General features: G+C 39.8%; 2 protein-coding genes across 11 annotated transcripts in view; both read left to right on the top strand.

Annotated features, from left to right (window-relative positions):
* Nucleotides 1-1,852, top strand: part of LOC137969352 (low-density lipoprotein receptor-related protein 6-like) — an 81,270-nt gene extending 79,418 nt beyond the window's left edge. For all 6 annotated transcript variants that reach the window (XM_068815552.1, XM_068815551.1, XM_068815549.1 and 3 more), the window contains one exon: nt 988-1,852. In XM_068815552.1, the coding sequence (XP_068671653.1) occupies nt 988-1,304 (317 nt within the window). In that variant the 3' untranslated portion in view covers nt 1,305-1,852. The remainder of the gene's footprint in view (nt 1-987) is intronic.
* Nucleotides 1,853-3,961: 2,109 nt separating this feature from the next.
* Nucleotides 3,962-21,034, top strand: part of LOC137969353 (low-density lipoprotein receptor-related protein 6-like) — a 37,342-nt gene continuing 20,269 nt past the window's right edge. Inside the window, exons 1-2 of one of the 5 annotated variants that reach the window (XM_068815559.1) lie at nt 3,962-4,124; nt 18,461-18,884. In XM_068815559.1, the coding sequence (XP_068671660.1) occupies nt 4,070-4,124; nt 18,461-18,884 (479 nt within the window). In that variant the 5' untranslated portion in view covers nt 3,962-4,069. Of the gene's footprint in view, nt 4,125-12,981; nt 13,406-16,104; nt 16,538-18,460; nt 18,885-21,034 lie in introns of those variants that run through there. The other 4 variants (XM_068815557.1, XM_068815556.1, XM_068815558.1 and 1 more) reach the window with 4 other exon arrangements.

Raw genomic sequence — 21,034 nt, 5'->3', positions numbered from 1 at the left:
TTTGATTGAGCCTTTAACCATCACAATTAACGTTCCGCAAGGTTTCGGAGAGTTTTCTATTGTTTGGCCCATGATTCTGTGGGAAAAATTTGCCTTTACCAAACTATGTTTGGGGGCAACAATCACCACAATTCAACATAACCTGTGAAGAAGCTCGGGAGCTGGGGCCCGTTTCTCAGGCCCGAAAAGATATTTACGAAACTTCCGCTTGTTTTCATAAGACTGATCGTTTTGACATGTTTTCAACGATAGCAAAAAGCAAAGTGATAGCGAAGTTTGTTGACTTAAAATCCCTCCTTTCTTAAGGAAATTATGATATTCGAAAAAAGCCCGAAAAGTTTCGGGACTTTCGAGAAACGGGCCCTTACTGGCAAGACCGAAAAAAGTTTCTCGTTACCCTTGCCCCATTTCCCTAGTAGCTTTTGGCGACCTTGTGTTGGCAAATATCACGCCATTGGTATTGTAAGTTTACGATGCCCTTGAATATCCCCGTGGGATATAGTGGTTGTTAGACGGCGCTGCTCGATAGCCAAGTCATTTTGTTTTGCTGGCCATAGCACTAATTTACTGGATAATACTCCATCCAGTGGATAGCGCGGGGAACCAATTTTTTCTGCTGAGTTTTTACGGCGCCTTTCAATAACATGGGGGCTTTAAAATTCAAATTTTAATCGAAAAATGCGTTTTTCCCTACCGTCAATCAAATGTTCGGCGGCTTCTCCCAGCTTCCGACTATGTTGACTGAACTGGGCTCAACGATGTGATTTGATTACTGCGCGCTCGACAGTAGTCGGAAGCTTGGAGGAGCCGCCGAACATTTGATTGACGTTAGCGAAAAACGCATTTATCGGTTGACCTTTGAATTTAAGAGTCCGCATGTTATTGAAAGGCGCAATGAAGTATTATTTAAAATGAAAATTCAGAAAGCTGATTCTGAGTTTAACATACACTTCACTCGTAATTATTATTTTACTTTTTATTTCGTAGTGAACTCCTCTGGTCCAGGAAATATCGTTCATCACCATCAGCACCATCCATATCTGAGCAGTAGAATGATCGGCGTTTTCGTTGCGTCCATCATTGTTTTCTTAGTATTTCTAATTTCTGCTGTCGTGATACGCCGCATATTCAGACATGAGCCCGCGAACTGTAATGAGCAACACCAGTTAGCGCTCACTCCAATGCTGTCTCCCAGCTCTCGCTCGGCAATGCCTCCGTCGTCTTCAGCTCCTCGAAACAACGTTTACGTAAATTTGCCCGCGAATCGAAGAGGCCCGGTGAGATGGGTCACAACAGTTATATAGATGGGGGTAATTTTTGTTTGTTAAATTTCTAAAAAAAAAAAAAGCAAGGTGACACACAATAACACCAACCCAGTGTGGCCAACACATCACGCATGCGCACAACGACTTCACGCAATTGGCAACAAGGTCAACACATGGCTGCAATTGACCGGATGAAATGGTTGCGCGCATGCGTGATGTGTTGGCCACACCCGGTTGGTGTTATGGTGTGTCACCTTGAATTTTTTGTTAAATTTCTGATTTGTTTTTTTAATAGATGACTCAACTTTTTTAAATTCAAAATTTGTGAAAAATCCAATGACACGTTTGCGCGAAATTTGGTAAAACAGCCAACACCTGTTGGTCTCCATTCTGGTCACCTCGGATCGACCCAAGGCTCTGGGAAACTCTATGAAGGAGAAAATGCGGGAACACTGGTGGGAGGCGCCACCCCTGCACCCCACCATAATACACTACCTCCATCATTATCATGATCATCTATATCTGATCTAATGTTTCTGTTAAAGTAGACAACGAAATAAATTAAGATAACCATGTAATATGAAGAAGATAGTTTCTCTCTCAGTTTGTTATGGTGATGACGTAATATATTACTGCTAAAACTTTACAACAAGAAGCTTCGAGAAGCCTGCACATTTTTATCCCGTATTCGTCTCACGTGTCATCAACAATGTTGGTGTGGTTTTTATGTGTCTTGAGCGGCCCTCAGACTGGATCTCTAAAATACACTGGAGACTGGGGACGATAATTCCGACAGGCTCTATTTTGGGAAGGAAAATATACTAAATAAACGACGGGATGATCTATCTGTGTCCTATGCGAGCAGACTAGAAACGATTCTTACGTTACGTTCTGACCTGTAGTATCAACTGCAATGTCAATTCCCGATGTAAAAGCAAGCATCTTTTTAGTGTGGTGCATACCGGAGCGCCGGAACATTTACGCATGCGCTGCGTAATCTCAGGACATCACGACAAAGAGTCGTACCTTGACGATTAAGAGCGCGATTTCGACCCGTAAGGCAAAGCAAAGGTAAAATCTCTGTTACGAGTCTAGGAAGGCCCATCAGGCCGGCGCTTATCTCCGGTTTACGTAGCATGAAGCTAGTCCATCGCAGGGTTACCCCTCCCCCCCCCCCCCCCAGCAATTTCGCCGGTACCCATTTATATACATGGGTGGAGAGAGGCACTGTGAGAACACAACACAATGTCCCCGGCCAAGACCCAAACCCGGACCACTCGATCCGGAGTCGAGCACTCGAACCAGTGGGAATTTCCAAAATGGGGAATCTTTTAAAGGAAACCTTTAAAACTCATGATAAGGGGAACAACAAAAACGCTTCATAAGGTGAAGGGGCGACTAGATTGCACCTGGTTTAATTTTAACGGCGTACATACGTTTCTCGTTCCTCCGTTTATCACAAAATCGGGGAGAAAGAAAATGAGAAAGAAAACTGGTGGCGCCAATTCACCCTGACACAATATCGGGACTACAGCTTTCCGCTTGTCAGTTCCGCTTGTGTGGGGTAATTCTAATACTTCTCCGAACCCGGAGCACCTCAGGTCCTCTTAATTAATTAATTACTTAATTAATTACCAGAACGACTTTTAAAGCCTATTTTGGAAAATCGAGTTTCTTTGATCCAAATAGCATTTTTCTATGTGCTACAAATCGTTTGTAGATTCTGCTGGGAAACTTCCAAAATTATGCCATGGATATAAGGATCGCAATAACCTGGGGACAACCTCGTTCCCAGGGTCTCGATTGTCGTTGTGAGTTTGAGGCTCAGATTGTGTCGCACACTAAGAAAACAATAGATGCTAATGCTAGTAGATATGCATCCGCCGGTCTCTTCCAATTAATGGAATAAGAGGATAGCAAAAGCTGTGTTTGACGTCACTTTGGCACCTCTTCATAAAACCTTTCTCAGAAGAATATAGAATGGGCGCAGTAGCAGTAAAAGGTGTTTCAGAATGCGAGAAAGAGTCCGAGAGAAAGGCAAATCAAATTCACTTTGTGTGCTCTACACAATCCATCAGTAATGGCGAGAGTCCATTGAGTGGTCGACTCTTGGTAATGGCAACCGTTCAGCGGAAGTGGTATTGAAAACTCGCACGAAGTATGAGGGTCACCAACGGAGGCTGATGTAACCCGGAAAATCAACAGCTAGCAGCTCCTGGCACGAGTCATTTTAGCAAATTGTTTTTTATTTTATTTTTATTTTCGAAGCAAATGAAACAATTTTGATATCTTGTACCTAGAGCTGGCCCAATCATCTCCAATCTCGTTCCCAGTAACCCTCTTCTCAAGTAGTCCAAAAGTGATGAGAGAGGTCCTGGTAACGAGCAGAAGATGATCCCGTTTTGGCAACAAAAAAAATAATCCGCTATGATCTGTTAACCAATCTTGACCTTTTTCTGCTTAGACCAAAAACTCGATTTTTTCTCTTCAACAGATGTAACCGAAATTTCCAAAAACTGTGAGTTTTTATAGTTTCGTCGGCAGTTTCGAATTGAAAATTCCATTTGATTCAGAAGCGAATATACCCCGGAAGTTTTTCGAGCCCTCGGGAGCTTGCGTGATAGACAAGAACGAATCACCCAACTGGAAAATAACCGGAAATTCTGTTTTGTGGCTGTCTACTCATTATCTACTCAGGATAAATGTAAATTTGTTTCGTCAGAAGGCCATTACATGGTCTAGGCCCTTGTAACTTTTGCCCGCTGTTTGTAATCCTTAAGCGTTCTCGAAGCGAAAGCGAAACGATGAAAATCGAAGCAACAATTTGCTTGTTTTGCCTCTGTTACAATATTTGTCAAGGTATGCTCTCCTATATCCTTAGTTTCAAATACGTATGCTTTCTTTTGCTGGGTTATTGCTGTGATATTGACGTGTTTCTGAGGGAGTTAAGAATGCTGTCTCAATAGTGAAATCCTAGCTTTAAAGTAACTCTGCAGATTAGTTTGGATAAAGAAAGATCTATCCTTGCTAAATTGACGAAGATCCTATGTTAATCATTCGACCCAGTAAGTTGGTACCTGAGTCATTTAGGCATTTATTTACACTGCCATTTTCGACCGTTTTGATTGATTAGTTTTACGACTTTTTAACTATTGCAACATCACGGAAGCAGTTTGGCACACCGAACACATCGTTACCGAGCATAAGGGAGCATTCGATTGGGAAATTCGGATTTCCCAATCTAACCCACGCTAAGAATAGAGGGCCGAGAAGTTGGTGATTTATACGACAGTCCGTAAAAGAAATATATAATAAAATAATATAATATAAATATAAAATAATATAATATAATATAAATGTATGTTGCTGATTTTTGCATCTTCACTCGCAAACAAATATCTAGTACTATCAAGTTGGAAAGAAGGGGTCTGGGACTGGTAGTGAAAGTTTGTTCGTTCCGCCTGTCCGTGAGTAAATTATGCTTGTTTTGTAAGGCAACTAACCACAAATACATGATGCCAAAAGAAAATGAAGGAAAGGGACAAGAGCCACAGTCAGGTTCAGCAAACACGGAAAAAGGTCAAGAGAACCGACCACGTAGAAAAAGGATAAGACAACAAGGATCGCAAACCGATGATGAACTTTTGAATGAAGGACATGAGCAAAACGGTTGTACAGTGTGCAATGGTAAACTGGATGCTATTCAAGAGAAGCTCGATCAGGTATTGCTGTTGATTCCTGAATTTGAACATGTGCGGGCTAAAATGAAGCAGTTGGAGGAAGACAAAGAATCGTTACAGCAAAGCCTTGAGTTCACCCAAGCAGAAGTGAAGGAATTAAAATTGCAAATTAAATCAACAGCCGAGGAGCTGGGTGTCGCGAATAAAAAGCTTGATAAATTAGACCAGCTAGAGCGCCGAATTATCAAACAAGAATGCTACAATCGTCGCAGCAATATTAAATTTTTTGGGATTAAGGACTCTGAAGATGAGTCACCAAGCGACACAGAGAGGGCTGTGACTAAAAGTGGGACGGGGACGTGGGGACGTGGGGACTCGGGGACGTGGGGACTTGGGGACTCGGGGACGTGGGGACTTGGGGACGTGGGGACGTGGGGACTCGGGGACGTGGGGACGCGGGGACTCGGGGACTCGGGGACTCGGGGACGTGGGGACTCGGGGACGTGGGGACGCATTTTTACCATTTGTTTAACTTTTCATCATATTTCACAAAATCTTCGTCTGTTGATCGTAACTGCGTTGTACCCCGGTTTAAGTTCCTCGTTTGTATGATGTGAAACAGAGATCTAGTAAATATATATAGTATAGTTTATTACTCGTCTTCATAAAAAGGTGACTTTCATTATACTACTATGAAGTTACATAGTGGAGTAATTTAGGTAAAACGAAGGGACAATTTTTTTTTTGCACATAGTCCCTATTTGACATAGGCAACATGAACGAAACGTTGGTATAACCATTTCTCAGATCATTTTACAATTCCCTAAGTATATCGAGGCTTGAACATTTAAAAGTACTTCCACTTTCTGCATCCTAACCTTTTTATTTTAAATTATGCATTTCACTCGTAGTTGCCTGTCACGTCACATTTCTTGACTAAAGACGTCATAACGCTTGTTTTTGAGATTGGGGGAACGTTTACCCTAAAAAATTCCGACAAAGTTTTGCTTGAAACTGCTTAAAACTACCATTAACGTATAATTATACCTATCAATGTGATATCGTTCATTTTTATTGTGACCTCTATGTGATTTGACCTTTTTTCTTCTTTTAATTTTGATTTACCGTTGCCATTAAGATGGGCATATGATTAAAAGGCAGAGTGATAAAGCCTCGGTAGGAGTACTACAGCAAGGTATCTTGATATAAGATGACTTTTCCATCCTCTTTTCCGATAAAATATTTCAATTGTTTTTAGCCGTTAAAAATCACGTGACACATTTCAGATGAAAGAGGGGGTAGAAAGCAAAGTATGCAGATTTCAAGTTAACGTCGATTGGATAAATGTTTCCTCGTAAAACAAAAATATGCCAACTTATTCGCTTGGTCAAGCCTTAACACACAGAAGCGTTATTTAGCTTCTGGCCCGGGGACGGTACTTTTCTGGTTGGGGGATGTGCCGCTAGGACCTTGGAACCCTTAGCCTAAACCAGAGCTAGTTCAGGTGAATTTTGCTACCCCGTACCAGAGTAAACTGCCCAAACCCTCCCTATCCTAGAGTAACTGTTTTTCAGAAACTACTGAGGTCACTAGCACAGTCTAGCCAAAGCACAACATCAACGGTGACAACCCGAATCAAAGGTAACAAATTGAACAAGCGCCAGGAAAGATGCAGTCACAATGCCGCCAACGAGGACATTGGCACGGTATTTAAACTTCAGTTACAGAGGAGTCATAAGGCTCAAGTTTCTGAGCAACAACAACAAAAAACGCTGAAATTTCAGCTGCAGTGTCAGCAATGGGCCATTAGGTCTTCTGCTTTGTTTCACATTCGAGCTCTGTGACGGGTGGCGAGAATGACTTTTCGAGAATCCAATTTTTGAATTTCGCTGTGTATTTAGCTGGTACTTGAAAAGCAAAATAACACAAGCAATTCAACTTTCTTGGCGATGTTGTCCCATTTCTGAAATTCTGTACTTCGAAAATGTGTCGCCGCGTCCCCACATCCCCAAGTTCACACGTCCCCGAGTACCCGAGTCTCCACGTCTCCACGTCCCTACATCCCCACGTCCCCACGTCCCCGAGTCCCCACGTCCCCACGTCCCCACGTCCCCACGTCCCCGAGTCCCCACGTCCCCACGTCCCCACGTCCCCGAGTCCCCGAGTCCCCGAGTCCCCACGTCCCCACGTCCCCGAGTCCCCACGTCCCCACGTCCCCGCGTCCCCACGTCCCCACGTCCCCACGTCCCCACGTCCCCACGTCCCCACGTCCCCACGTCCCCACGTCCCCGAGTCCCCACGTCCCAAGTCCCACGTCCCCGTCCCACTTTTAGTCACAGCCCACAGAGAGAAAGCTCAGACAATTCTTGAAGAAAGAAATGCAAATTTCTAACGACGATCTTGAAGAAATGCAATTTGAAAGAGTACATAGAATTCCGACACATCCCATCGCTGGAAAGATTACTAACAAAAAAGAACAAGCGAGGCCCATAATTGCGAAAGTATCCTTTTTCAAAGACAAGGAGTTCATAAAATCCCACATCAAAAATTTACCGAAAGGTAGAAGATATGGTGTAGCTGACGACTTTCCCAACGAGGTGGAAGAGATCAGGAAAGCTTTGTATCCGCTTCTTAAAAAAGCCAAACAAGACAGGAAGAAAGCCTTTTTCAATATCGAAAAGCTAGTTATCGATAACGTCGTCTATCACGGGCCAGAGTCTAGGAAATTTCCACTTTATGGACGTATTATGGCAAATGGTTAACTTTGAAATTTAAATAGTTTAGTGCCTTTATGAAAAGCTTTCGGATCTTTACACTCGTCTCAGACAGAGAATGCCGACTATTGGAATACAGGTAATGTTAAGAGTTAAATGTAGTAAATTTGTTTGTCTTTATGGTTTGTGTGTGCTTTTAGTACTCCGCTTTCATATGCTAACGAAATCGACTGCAACAAACAAACCAAAGTGCTGTATCATTGGCTCATTCTCTTATTTCATTTCTGTAATAAATAGTTTTGCTAGTGGCTAAAACGTATATCAAATGGAGCTTAAGTTTTTATCTCTGAATGTTAGAGGGTTGAACAAGACTACCAAACGACGTCAATTTTTTAGATGGTTACATCAACAAAATTCTGATGTAATATTTCTTCAGGAAACATATTCGTCCGCACAGACTGTCAGATTGTGGGAGGCTGAATGGGGAGGTAAAATGCTCGCATGCCACGGCTCTACTCACAGCCGTGGTGTAATGATCCTGTTCAAACCTAAAATCAACGTGTCGATTGGAAATGTAATTCGGGACAAAAACGGCAGATACATTGTAAGCGAAGTAGCAATAGATGATGTTAAGTGTATTTTGGTAAATATTTACGCACCAAACGATCAAATGCAACAAATCAAATTCCTTAGAGATCTGTCTAATTCCGTCCTCAATAGTTATGCAAATGAAACTTTGGTGATAGGTGGTGACTTTAATTGTCCGTTGAATGGCTGGGATAAACGAGGAGGGCGACCGGTTGAACATAAAAAAAACGTTATCCAGGAAATGAATAACTTAATGGAAACCTATGATCTTGTTGATACATGGCAAGTCAAAAATCCCAGTGCGCAAGGCTACACTTGGAACAATCTTCAATGACAATTCAATGCAGACTAGATTACTTCTTGCTATCTAAAGATATTTGCTCGTCCTTGAAGACCATTAAAATAGTCGCTAATGTTTTTTCAGACCATTCTGCGTTAAGCTTAGTCCTAGCTCACTGTGAGAAAGAAGCTAATCGAGGTCCAGGTTTTTGGAAACTTAATAATTCTCTTTTGATTGATGAAGAATACGTTGACTTAATTACGGTTAAAATACCTGAATTCGTTTTAAAGTATCATGATGTGACTGATAAAGGGCTTCTCTGGGAATTAATTAAAATGGAAATTAGGGCAGCGACTATTGCCTTTTCAAAAAGAAAAGCATCGCAACAACGCGACGAAGAAAAAAAGTTAACACAAATATTCAATGAATTGCAAGAGAAGATCAGATCACACTTCAGTGAAGAGACAAAGGCGGAAATGGATCGCGTAAAAAATAAATTGGCAAAAATAATTGCACGAAAAACCCAGGGCGCAATGGTACGAAGCAGAGCACGCTGGTATGAATTCGGCGAAAAGAATAATAAATATTTTTTAAACTTAGAAAAAAGAAATCACAGGAAAAAACACATAACTTCATTGATAACAGATGATGGCTCTGTTCAGGGTGATCCAAAAGGAATACTAGATGAAGAAGAAAGATTCTACAGAGAAATATACCTCTCGAAAAATACTGATCCTGAATCAAACAATTTCAAACATTTTTGCGAATCTCCCCATTTGAAAAAGTTAGATAAAGGAAGAAGCTAGAAGTTGCGAAGGCTTACTAACGATAGAGGAATGCTCCGAAGCGCTTAATAAGTTCCAAAACAACAAGACGCCAGGCTCTGATGGTTTCACAATTGAATTTTACAGATGCTTCTGGAATGTGGTCGCACCGTTTATGGTTGACAGTTTTAATTACGGCTTTGAAAATGGCCTCCTAACGATCTCTCAACGGCTAGCAATTATTTCATTGATACCAAAGAAAGACAAAAACTTGCAATATTTAAAAAATTGGAGGCCAGTTTCCCTTCTTAATAACGATTATAAAATCGCTGCAAAAGCCATTGCACTCAGAATGGAGAAAGTTCTCCCTAAAATTGTTAATGAAAGTCAAACAGGTTATGTCAAAGGTAGGTACATTGGAGAAAGTATTAGAACGATTTCCGACATTATGTCATTTACAAAAACCCACAACATCCCTGGTCTGGCTGTTTTTCTCGATTTTGAAAAAGCATTTGACTCTCTTGAATGGAATTATCTCCATCTCCATAGAAGTACTCAACTTTGGCCCACAGTTACGGCAATGGATTAGAGTAATTTACAGCGACATTTCTAGTTGTGTTTTAAATAACGGATATGCTACTAAACACTTCAATTTGGGAAGAGTCAGGCAGGGATGTCCTCTGTCAGGCGTCTTGTTTGTCATTGGAATTGAAATCCTGGGTAATGCCATAAGAAGTTCAAAAGAAATAAAAGGCATTAAAATTGATGAAAGAAATATGTTGAAGCTCTCTCAGTACGCGGATGATACCACAGCTTTTCTTGAAGACACCGAATCTCTAAGTTATCTATTCAGTTTACTTTCCCAGTTCGAAAACTGTTCTGGATTAAAAATAAATCAGTCGAAATCAGAGTTGTTGTGGTTAGGGTCTCTACGCCATCGAAAAGACACGTTTCAAAATTTAAGGATGAATGAAGAACCAATCTATGCACTGGGAGTCTACTTCTCTTATGACGAAAAACTCGCAGCCAAAAAGAACTTTTTTGATAGACTAGATTCTTTAAGAAAACTCTTGAATATTTGGTCAGCAAGAGACATATCAGTCCACGGCCGAATTCAGATAGTGAAATCTATGGCAATTTCGAAGCTTACTTTTGTCTGTAGTGTGTTGAGTACACCAGCCTCTTTCGCAGCTGAAGTAGACAAACTAATCTTTGATTTCATATGGAATTACAAAATCCCAAAGATTAAAAAATCCACCTTGATAAAAGACAAGGAAAACGGAGGCCTAAATATGATAAACTTTTCTTTGTTTGATAAAGCATTAAAAATATGTTGGGTAAAACGTTTCTGCTCAGAAGGTAATCAACCGTGGAAGATCATTCCTTTACGTCTGCTCTCTAATGTAGGCGGAACACTACTGTTTTATTGCAATTACAACGTTAAATATTTGACTTTAAATGTAAAACTGCCTGCTTTTTATAATGAAATAATTCTACATTGGCAAGAAATTAATAACGCGATTCCTAAAACAAAGAAAGGCGTACTTGATCAGATTATTTGGAACAATAGTTTTATAAAAATTAATAACACGTCCGTATACTTTGAAAGTTGGCACCAAGTTGGTGTTACTAAACTCTCGAGCCTTGTAGATGAAAACAAAACCCGGCTTCTATCTTTTCATGAGTTCTCACAGAAATTTAAGATTAAATGTAACTTTCTGCAGTTCATTGGCCTCACTTCTACAATACCAGGAAAGTGGAAGAATTACTTAAAAGAAGAAAATCAAACTAATACAACTAACCTAATTGCCATTGATAAGATGACTTGCAAAACAATACACAGGTTTCTGGTCGAAAACCGAGACTCTAATCCGCCAACGGCAGAGAAAAAGCTGATGGAAATGGGATTTAGTAAGGAAGAATGTAAGAAAATTTATTCTATACCTTTCGTTGCCACAAAAGAAATAAAACTTTCAATGTTTCAGTATAAAATAATTCACAACATACTTTATACAAACGCTATACTTCACAAAATGAAAAAAGTCGAGGATCCTTTCTGTCCGTATTGTCCAAATGTGGAGCAAACAGTCACCCATTTATTTGTATTCTGTCCTATTGCTGTTTCCTTCTGGTCCGACTTCACTGGTTGGTACCAGTGCATTTCCAAAGAAACTTTAACTCTAGGCAAGAAAGAAATCATGTACGGCATCTTAAATAATTGGTCCTCTTGTTCAGCCCTAAACCATCTTATTCTTATTGGGAAATACCTAATCTATTGTAAAGCAATAAATAGAATCAATTTTATTTTTGCTGATTTTAAAGCGTTATTACACCAAAAGATTGAGACAGAAAAATACATAGCTTTCAGCTCCAATAAATGCAGCACTTTTTACAAAAAATGGGCCAGATTCTTAAATTAACAAGTAATTTTAACGTTGTTTTATATAGTTCATAAGCTTTGTGACATGTAGTTAGCAGTGTAGTATAGATTTCTTGTTTTCTCGCACTTATATTGTATGTAATATTTTATATCTCAGCTCTGTAATGTGTGTTTGACTGTTGTAATTAAAAGAGAAAAATTTAAAAAAAAAAAAAAAAAAAAAAAAAAAAGTTGGAAAGAAGGTAGAGCTGGAAAGTAAGAGAGGGAAACACCACATTAAAGCATAAAGCACACATAGTGCATACAGACTAACAAATATACTCCAAGGATACATTAAGAGAGAAGAAAACTGCCAGCAATAAGATAACAAAACGCGACTAATTTGCAACGTCCGTGATATCGGCCCCAAATCGGCGTGTTTGCGTCTTTGAAGGTCTTTTTTAAAACTTTGGAAACTATGGCTGAATTCTGCCGAATAAGAGTACTCCACCAAAAGGTAGTCATGATCACGCAACAAATTATTGCAGATGACCAGTCGGGCAGAATATCATACACATGTCCCAAGTCGTCGATGTTCACCTGCCCAAAATTTCTCTAAAACAACTCAATGCAACAAGACGGTCACCAAGTTATGAAGCGGTCTGCGCTAAGGAAAGCTCACTATGTAAAACTTTGCCAGAGGGGGCACAATTTCAAATATGAAGCTAACTTAAAAAAGACTACAAAAATTTCGCGAAAAAATTATGAGATTTGGTTATAATTCTAATTTGGGTAGCGAATCCTTGGAGAAAACTGGCACCGAAGTTAAGATAAGACATAAAATGCAAAAAAATCTATTTACGGTCACTTTTTCGAGTTTTTGCCTTGGCGATAAATGTTATGATGGCAAACATGGCCGCGCGGAGATACGAAATTTCTCTTCAACACGAGAAGAGAAATTTTGTATCTCCAAGCGGCCATGTAATATTCTATTTATTATATAAACACAAATGAAATACTAAATCGTTTCACGAAAGACATCGAAAGGCGCGACAGTGATCCTTTCACGTGCACGTGTGAAGATATCATGTTTTCGCACGAAAGCTCACTTGGTATTTCATTGGTGTTTATATAATAAAAGCGTTTAATTAGTCTTAGAGGGTCTTAGAGTAGCCGGAATTTCAGCTTGCAAAGTCACTCTCAGAGTCTCTCCACAAGTGATTTAGTGTGCGAAGGAGGCGGCTGAAAAATTCAGGTCAATCTGAGACATGAAAAAAGCATTACTTCTATACCTTAGTTGCAACTTAATTTTGATTTCCTTCCGTCCCCAGCGTATTTTCCCAAGCTTTTATATGCCAGTCGCAAGGACATAAGGATAGTTCAAAAAATTCACAAAAACCGTACTGCTTCAGAGACGATAGTAATCGATGGTAAGAACGACGCAATTATTGCAGTGGATTTCTTCTTTGCGGAGGGTTATGTCTTCTGGACGGATGTTATCTTGGAGAAAATCAAGCGTATACCCTTTAGAGGAAAGACAAGAAACGTAGAGGACGTGATTTCGTTGGGTTTGAGGAAACCCGAAGGCCTAGCTGTAGATTGGGTGGCAAGAAAGTTGTATTGGACCGACTGTGGTGATTCAGATTGGCAAACAAATAGGATAGAAGTTGCAAACTTAGATGGAACTAATAGAAAGATTCTGTTTTGGAAAAATTTGGGTCTTCCAAGAGCAATTGCCGTTGACCCGTTCTATGGGTAAGTGTGAACAATTTAGTTTCGTGTTCCTCGCGTAAAACACGTCATTACACTTTGGTCCATTCAACGCACGTCCTGATAATTACTGCTTGGATGAATTTTGTTTTTTCCCTGGTTATATTGCTTGAAATAGCGTAGTCACCCCGACCAGTCAAATATAAACTAAAAAGCATTGAAAGTCGCTCAATTGTTATTATCATAGTTTAAAAAGGAAAAGAAGCCCAGACATTTTTCTGTCAATTGTTTTATCCTGTTGATCTCCGTTTTTGGCTAGATTCTGGAATACCCGTTCGCTAATTTGCATAGGAATAGCGTCTTTTGTTATATGCCTCGTTCTTCACAATACAATACAATACATTGTTATATGACTAGCTATTTGAGCGGGCAAAAAGAACCAAATCCCGCGCTGTGATTGGCTACCCGAGCGGGCAATATGGAGCTATACCGCCCGCTCGGGATTTCTCGCTTGGTCCCGCAAGATCAAAGAATATTTTTTGGTGTTTTATCCCATCAGAAACTCATAAGGATTGAACAACCCTTATGAGTTTCTGATCCCATATAATAAATCCTTAATTGAACAAGCTTGTTCGGTCAAGATGGCTGCAAAAAAGAACTTGGCCAATATCCAGCCATCTTGACCTCACACTTGCTCAATAACCCATACATACATGTTTATTTAAAACCATACATACAAAAATATCAATAAATTTGAAAAGGGGAGTTTAGAGGTTAGCCCTATCAATAAAAATCTCCTTAATTAATTGATTAATTAAAACAATAAAACTTCCATTGCAATTTTAAAACAGCTTACAGCTTTTAAACGTGATTTAAGTTGTAATTTGAAAAGTTCGAGGCTTCCTGCTTCAACAACATTTCCTGGTAGATTGTTCCAGTCACGAATCACTCTAATAGCGATACTCACCGTTACGTCACCTATTGTCATTAATGTGTCAACCAGAGTTCTATTGACTGTCGAAACAACGGATTCTTTTGTTCTGTGGAGTTGGCTTTCGTAAATTCGAAATGTTCGTCGAAATCCAGATGAGACAAACCGAACAGAATCTTATAACATTCCACGTCTTTGTACGCTCTCTATTATATGGGTATCTTTGACAAGGTAAGGGTTCCAGACTGGTGCGGCGTACTCAAAATGAGGTCTGACCAATGTTTTATAAAGCCCTAGTGAGAATTATTTTTGTATTAGCTGTTCCAGCGGTCCGTTTTATAAACCCTAAGACCTAATTCGCCATATTCACCATGGTGCTGATATGTTCACTCCAGGTAAAATCTTTTGGAAACCGAAGTTTCCGCAGTCCTTTATGCTAACCCGTGCGAGCTAACCGCGGGAAAACTAACACTACAGATAATTACGTTAAGATAACTAACATGGTCGGTATTACAATTTTATAAGAAAGAGCCGCTAAGACGGTCCTCGTGTCTCCAACAACATCGGCGGAAATTCGGCTGCCCCCTAAAGCATTACTCGTAGGAAAGTTACTTAAATTAACAGAGAGGGACGAGGTTGTTTGCGGCACTTAATTTGGTTTGCACGTTTCAATTTCTTATCGAAGTTCCGTGCATTACAACACTCTGCATACAAGAAAACGATAATGAAAATATTGCTCAAAATATTATAAAATATGCTTCAACATTTGTTATGGAATTGAAAAAAATCTGCTGATCTATAATCTTTGGGCAATGATGGCCCAACTGGAAGGATAATTTGTTGACCAGGAATGAGATCGAGGGCGCCATTTCAGATACCGGTGAGATTCGATCTGGACCCGGAGACTTATTCGTTTTGGGGGACTTAAAATGTGCTTTAAAACTTCATCAGTAGTGCAGGAAATAGCATTACGTTTCTCGCTAACTATAGGTTCTAAAGCAGGCAGGTTTGCAAGATCCTCGAAAGTGAATACAGCTGAGAAATACAAATTCAAGCTCCTAGCAAGCTATCCTCTGTCAGGACTTCATCGCCAACCAAGGATACCAAAGTATTGGTACCAGTGCGTTTACCTTTAACATAATTCTAGAGAGGCTTAGTATTTCCAGAAGTTGCAAGGTCGGAGGCCATGTTGTTGATGCATGTCCATCGAGCCAAATTGTATTCTCTTTTCATAGCATTGTTTAGCTTTCGGTACTTCTCTCAAAGGACTGGACTGGCATTTTTTCGGCTCTTACTTCATGCAGTAGAAAAGTACTAGTAGGCACAGATAACGTAAAACAAACGAAGCAAGAACCACTCGGAAACAATACCCAGCCAAAACACAATTACAAATAAAAAACCTTTACTCTGTTGTGTGCGGTACCCGAAGTAGAACCCACTTTTTCGCACTTTATTGTAATGCAATTTCTTTTTTCTGCATAATCTAATAATATCCCTTCTTATCCAAGGTATCTCTTGGGTAACAAGGGATAATGGCTCAATAAATGCCCTCCCAAAAACAGTCGCTCGAGCCCACTCATTTCTCCCGAAGCCCCCAAATTGCTTTATTCGTTACATCTGTTTCCTAATGCGGTAACCAAATACTTATTGTAGTAACGTTCGCTAATTTTGGTATCTTTTACCGAGAGCTCGCCCAATCATCTTCAATCTCGTTCCCAGTAACCTTCTCTGTACGTGACGAGAAAGGTCCTGGGAACGAACATAAGAAGATCCCGTTTTGACAACAGAAAAATTAATCCGCTTCGATCTGTTGACTAATCTTGACCCTTTTCTGCTCAGAGCAAAGACTCGAATTTTTCTCTTACACAGATGTAACCGAAATTTCCAAAAACTGTGAATTTTTCTAGTTTGGTCGGCAGTTTCGAAGTGAACGTTCCGTTTGATTCAGAAACGAATATTCCGCGGAAGTTTTTCGAGCCCTCGGTAGCTCGCGTGTGAGACAAGAACGAATCACTCCACTGGAAAATTTTTCTCGCTCAATACCGGAAATTCTATTTTGCGACTGTCTACACATCTACTCAGGATATATGTCAATTTGTTTCATCAGGAGTCCATCACATGGTTTCGGCCCTTCTAACCCTTTGTTCGCTGTTTCTAATCGTTAAGCGTTCTCGAAGAGTAAAGCAAAAAGATGAAAATCGAAGCAACAATTTGCTTGTTTTGCCTCTGTTACAATATTTGTCAAGGTATGTTTTGCTATATCCTTATTTAAAAATACGTATGCTTTCTTTTGCTGAGTTATTGCTGCATGTGATATTCACGCGTTTGGGTGAAGGGGGGGGGACTGGTTCAGATTACTCTCTCGATAGTAAAATCCTTGCTTAATTGACGATGGTCTTATTTTATCAAGCCTGGTGGTAATTTAGTCTGGTATTTGGTTATTTACACTGGCATTTTTTCGACAGTTTTGATTGATTAGTTCTGTGCCAACCTCCATTCTTTGGCACGCTACATGCATTGTTACCGAGCCTAAGAAATTGAGGGCCCAAAAGTTCGTGATTTATAAAAGAGTCTGTTTGCTATTCAAGATCAGCTTCATTTGAGATCTTGATTCAAAACTGAGGTCTAGAAAGCGGATACGTCAAGAAAAACAACAACGACAACAATTTTATTCGCATTTCACTTCATAATTCTTGTAACAAAGTATATCTATGTATACTTTTGAAAATTAAATCGTATGTTAAATCTCTGGTGTTTCTCAATTGTTAAGGAAATACACAGAGCCCAAATTTAAATGAACCGTGAGGTTTTCGAGTAATCTGCAGACTTCTATTGCATATATATTGCCTGTTTACTTTATGCACCTTCAATCCGGCACAAACAACACATAAGTACAAAACATCCAGTATACATCAGTTAGGAAAGAGGGTGGAGCGAGAAAGCAAGAGATAGCGAAGCGCCAAAGCGATCGGAAGCTCAGCCACTGAGCACCGAAAAAAGTGCTGCCTTTGTAACTACACCCGAAAATTCCAGTCTTCTCGGATGAGGACGATAAACTGTAGGCCTCGTCTCAGCTCATTTCACTTGTGTGGAACCCACATACTGTTCGAGAAGAGTAGGGCACGTAGTTCCCGGTGTGGTGGTCTGTCACTCACACTGTTCTGGGGACACCTATGTAAACTACGTTTTATTCAGTTAAGATTGTAAAGTGCACGGCTGTTATTTGCGCCATAAAAAGAAGTCTGGCAAAGTCCCCCACAAAGTGTTGTTCATTGACCCTGAAAAGTCCCCAGGGTATAGTAGTGGTTAATTACATTTTCATTCAAAGCACACATAGTGCATACAGACTAAGAATTATATTACTAGAAAATACTAAGAGAGAAGATTGAAAACTACCAGCAAACTTTAAAGTGGCTAAAAGCACCAAAGCAAAACATTAGTGAAGCAGAAGTGTAAAGCATGATACTAGTTTTATGTTAGGAGAACCGTTTTGTTCAAGTAGTAAATATTGCTTAACTCAGTATTTTGTTGAAACTATATATAGCTAGCTGTTTAAAGTTAACAAGGAAAGAAAACAATATTAGAGATTGTATGTTGGGAGCAAAGAATCTTTTTTGCATCGATCCAAAATCCTACTACTTTCTAAAGAGCTAGACAAAATCTGCGTGTTTGCCTCTTTGAGGCCTTTTTGAATATCTTTGGAAACTCTGGCTGAACTCTGCTGAATAAAGGTACTTCACGAAAAGGAAGTCATGATCACGCAACAAATTATTGCAGATGACCAGTCGCTCAGAATATAATACACCTGTTCTAAGTCGCTAAATGTTCACGTATGCAAAATTTATCTGTAATAACCAACAAAAAGACTAAGAAGACCAAGCTATGAAGCATTCTGTGCTGAGGAAAGTCAGAAACGCTAACTATCTATATATGTGCGGTACATCACCAGAGGTAGTGCAATATTAAATGTGCTGCTAGCTTGAAAGAAAATTTCAAAAATTTTGTGGAAGGGGAAGGTTATAATACTAATTTGGTTAGCGAATCCTTGGAGAAAGTTGCCGCCGAATTCGAGGTCTTGGGATCGATGAAACGTTCTCGTTAGTCTAAGAGGTGAAAAGCATTTCTTCTGTACCTTAGTTTCGACTTTTGATTTCGTTCTCTGTCCCCAGCGTATTCTCCCAAGCTTTTATATGCCAATCGCAAGGACATAAGGATAGTTCAAAAAATTCACAAAAACCATACAGCTACAGAGACGATAGTAGTCGATGGTTTGGACGACTCAATTATTGCAGTGGATTTCTTCTTTGCGGAGGGCTATGTCTTCTGGACGGATGTTATCTTGGAGAAAATCAAGCGTATACCCGTTAGAGGAACGACCAGAAACGTAGAGGACGTGATTTCGTTGGGTTTGAGGAAACCCGAAGGCCTAGCTGTAGATTGGGTGGCAAGAAAGTTGTATTGGACCGACTGTGGTGATTCAGATTGGCAAACAAATAGGATAGAAGTTGCAAACTTAGATGGAACTAATAGAAAGGTTCTGTTTTGGAAAAAAATGGGTCTTCCAAGAGCAATTGCCGTTGACCCGCTCTATGGGTAAGTGTGAACAATTTTGTTTCGTGTTCCTCGCGTAAAAAACGCCATTAACCACTTTGGTACATTCAAGGCACGTCCTCATAACTACTGCTTGGATTAAATTTTCTTTTTCCCTGGTTATATTGCTTGAAATAGCGTAGTCACCCCGACCAGTCAAATATACTAAAAAGCATTGAAAATCGGACGTCGGTCAATTGTTATTGTCACAGTTCTAAAAAGGAAAAGAAGCCGACTCATTTTTTTCCGTCAACTGTTTCATCCCGTGATTAGCGTATATTGTTATATGCCTCGTTCTTCAAAGGATGCCGCTACAAGAATACAATATATAGTGGCCGAGTATTCTAGAATCGCTCCTTTCAGCCAGAGATATGTGAATGTAGAACGCCATTTTGATTATAACTGAGAATCACCTCCGAGTTATAACATTCAGTTTGTGCTATTAAAAGCCACCACCCAGAATTTTACATCAAGCAGTAGCGAACGTACGTATTTGGCGACCGCATGAGACAACCGATGGAGCGAATAAAGCAATTTAGGGGCTTCAGGCGGAATGAGTGGGAGCGACTGTTCTTGGGAGGGCTTTAGGAGCGATTCTGGAATACCCAGTATAGTAGTACACCCCTTTTTTGTAAGGACGTCTAATTTTGGAGCTGAGGCTGAACTTTATTTTCATTCTTCTTCTTCTTCTTCTTCTTCTTATTATTATTATTATTATTATTATTATTATTATTATTATTATTATTATTATTATTATCATCATTATTATTATTGTTATTATTATTATTATCGTCATAATCGTCGTTATTGTTATTGGATAGTATCCTTCCCATAACACACTGCAAGCCCTTACGTCGTTAGGAGTTTTTGCGTCGTTTTGTACACAACTGCCAACACTATACAACACCTGCAAAACCAACAACGAAATCCCAACAATATTGGGAGTTGTTGCGTCTGTTTGCTTAAAACTGAACTTAAATGAACTGTTCTCAATGTAGCACGCAATAAGAAAACCACAATGTTAAAATTAAAAAATGTCTTTAAGTATTTGTTAAATTGTCTTGTTATACTACAGTTCTACATTTCTCTTACCTTTATTTATACTACTCATAAAAACAAATAAGAAAATAAAGACGTTCTTAACTGACTGTCAGCCTGGGTACGTTCTTAGTACGTTCTTAACAGTTTGGATAATTTCAGCCTCAACGATCTTACAACAAAGTTTCTTCTAAAAAAACTGTAGCTGTGTACAAACAAGTCAAAAAATAAGAAAACGAGCCAAGTGTATTATCACAGACATTCAGACGTTAGAGAGATTTAGCATCGCAAACTGAATGACGACAATTATTATAATAACTAAGGTTGAAATTTGCGATTTGCCAAAAAGCAACTTAAAGAACTGCAAGTTGATTCTATCTCATTTTTGCCTCTGAGTGATTTACAAATTTCGTTCAACTTCAATGCAGAGATAGAGGAAGAAATTAACATAAAGAATTTCCCTGCTTTTAAGACAACTAGCTACCGTCGTTGCCGTTTGCCGTCTCAATCACTACTATTCAGCATCGTGTTTACTGCAATAGGGAGTTTAAGAAACGACGACGGCTACGGCTGCGACAAAGCCACAAAACAAGAATATCATGAGAGAATGTTAGCATCGGCAACGAATGCGGGTACGAGATCAAGTACAACTTGTATTTCGTTGTCGAAGTCGTGCTCCACGACGTATTTAGATAAGCTTATAAGACGAGTTCCAATCTGCAGAAAATACTATTATACGGGATGAAGTTCACATTTCGGCACCAGTTAATTTTGAATGAGTTGCTGGTGTTTGCGCTTTTACTTGTGGAAGTCCTTTACAGTAAACGACGAAAAACAGACGCAGTTTCCTTTTGATAAACTCTTTCCTTCCGCTACGACTTTTCGATGTAAAGTTGTCGCAGATTATCTTGCCGGACGACTTGAGCAAGTCGTGCTGCGCCGTACGGACGCGCATTCTTCAATAATCCCAGAACTTGCACTCGAAGTCGCACTCGTTGTGCTAACAGTAATGGACCTTTAGATCGAAGCATGCGCATGCGCATACGTTTTGGAGGCCGACATTTTTCGAAGTGCGCATGCTCACAACGGAAAACGAGTACTCGTGACCGTACTCG

Source organism: Montipora foliosa, chromosome 9 (assembly GCF_036669935.1).
Source record: "Montipora foliosa isolate CH-2021 chromosome 9, ASM3666993v2, whole genome shotgun sequence".
In the NCBI taxonomy this organism is placed as follows: Eukaryota; Metazoa; Cnidaria; class Anthozoa; order Scleractinia; family Acroporidae; genus Montipora; species Montipora foliosa.
The sequence above is the reverse complement of the archived record's forward strand: the minus strand, read 5'-3'. Positions and strand labels throughout refer to the sequence as shown.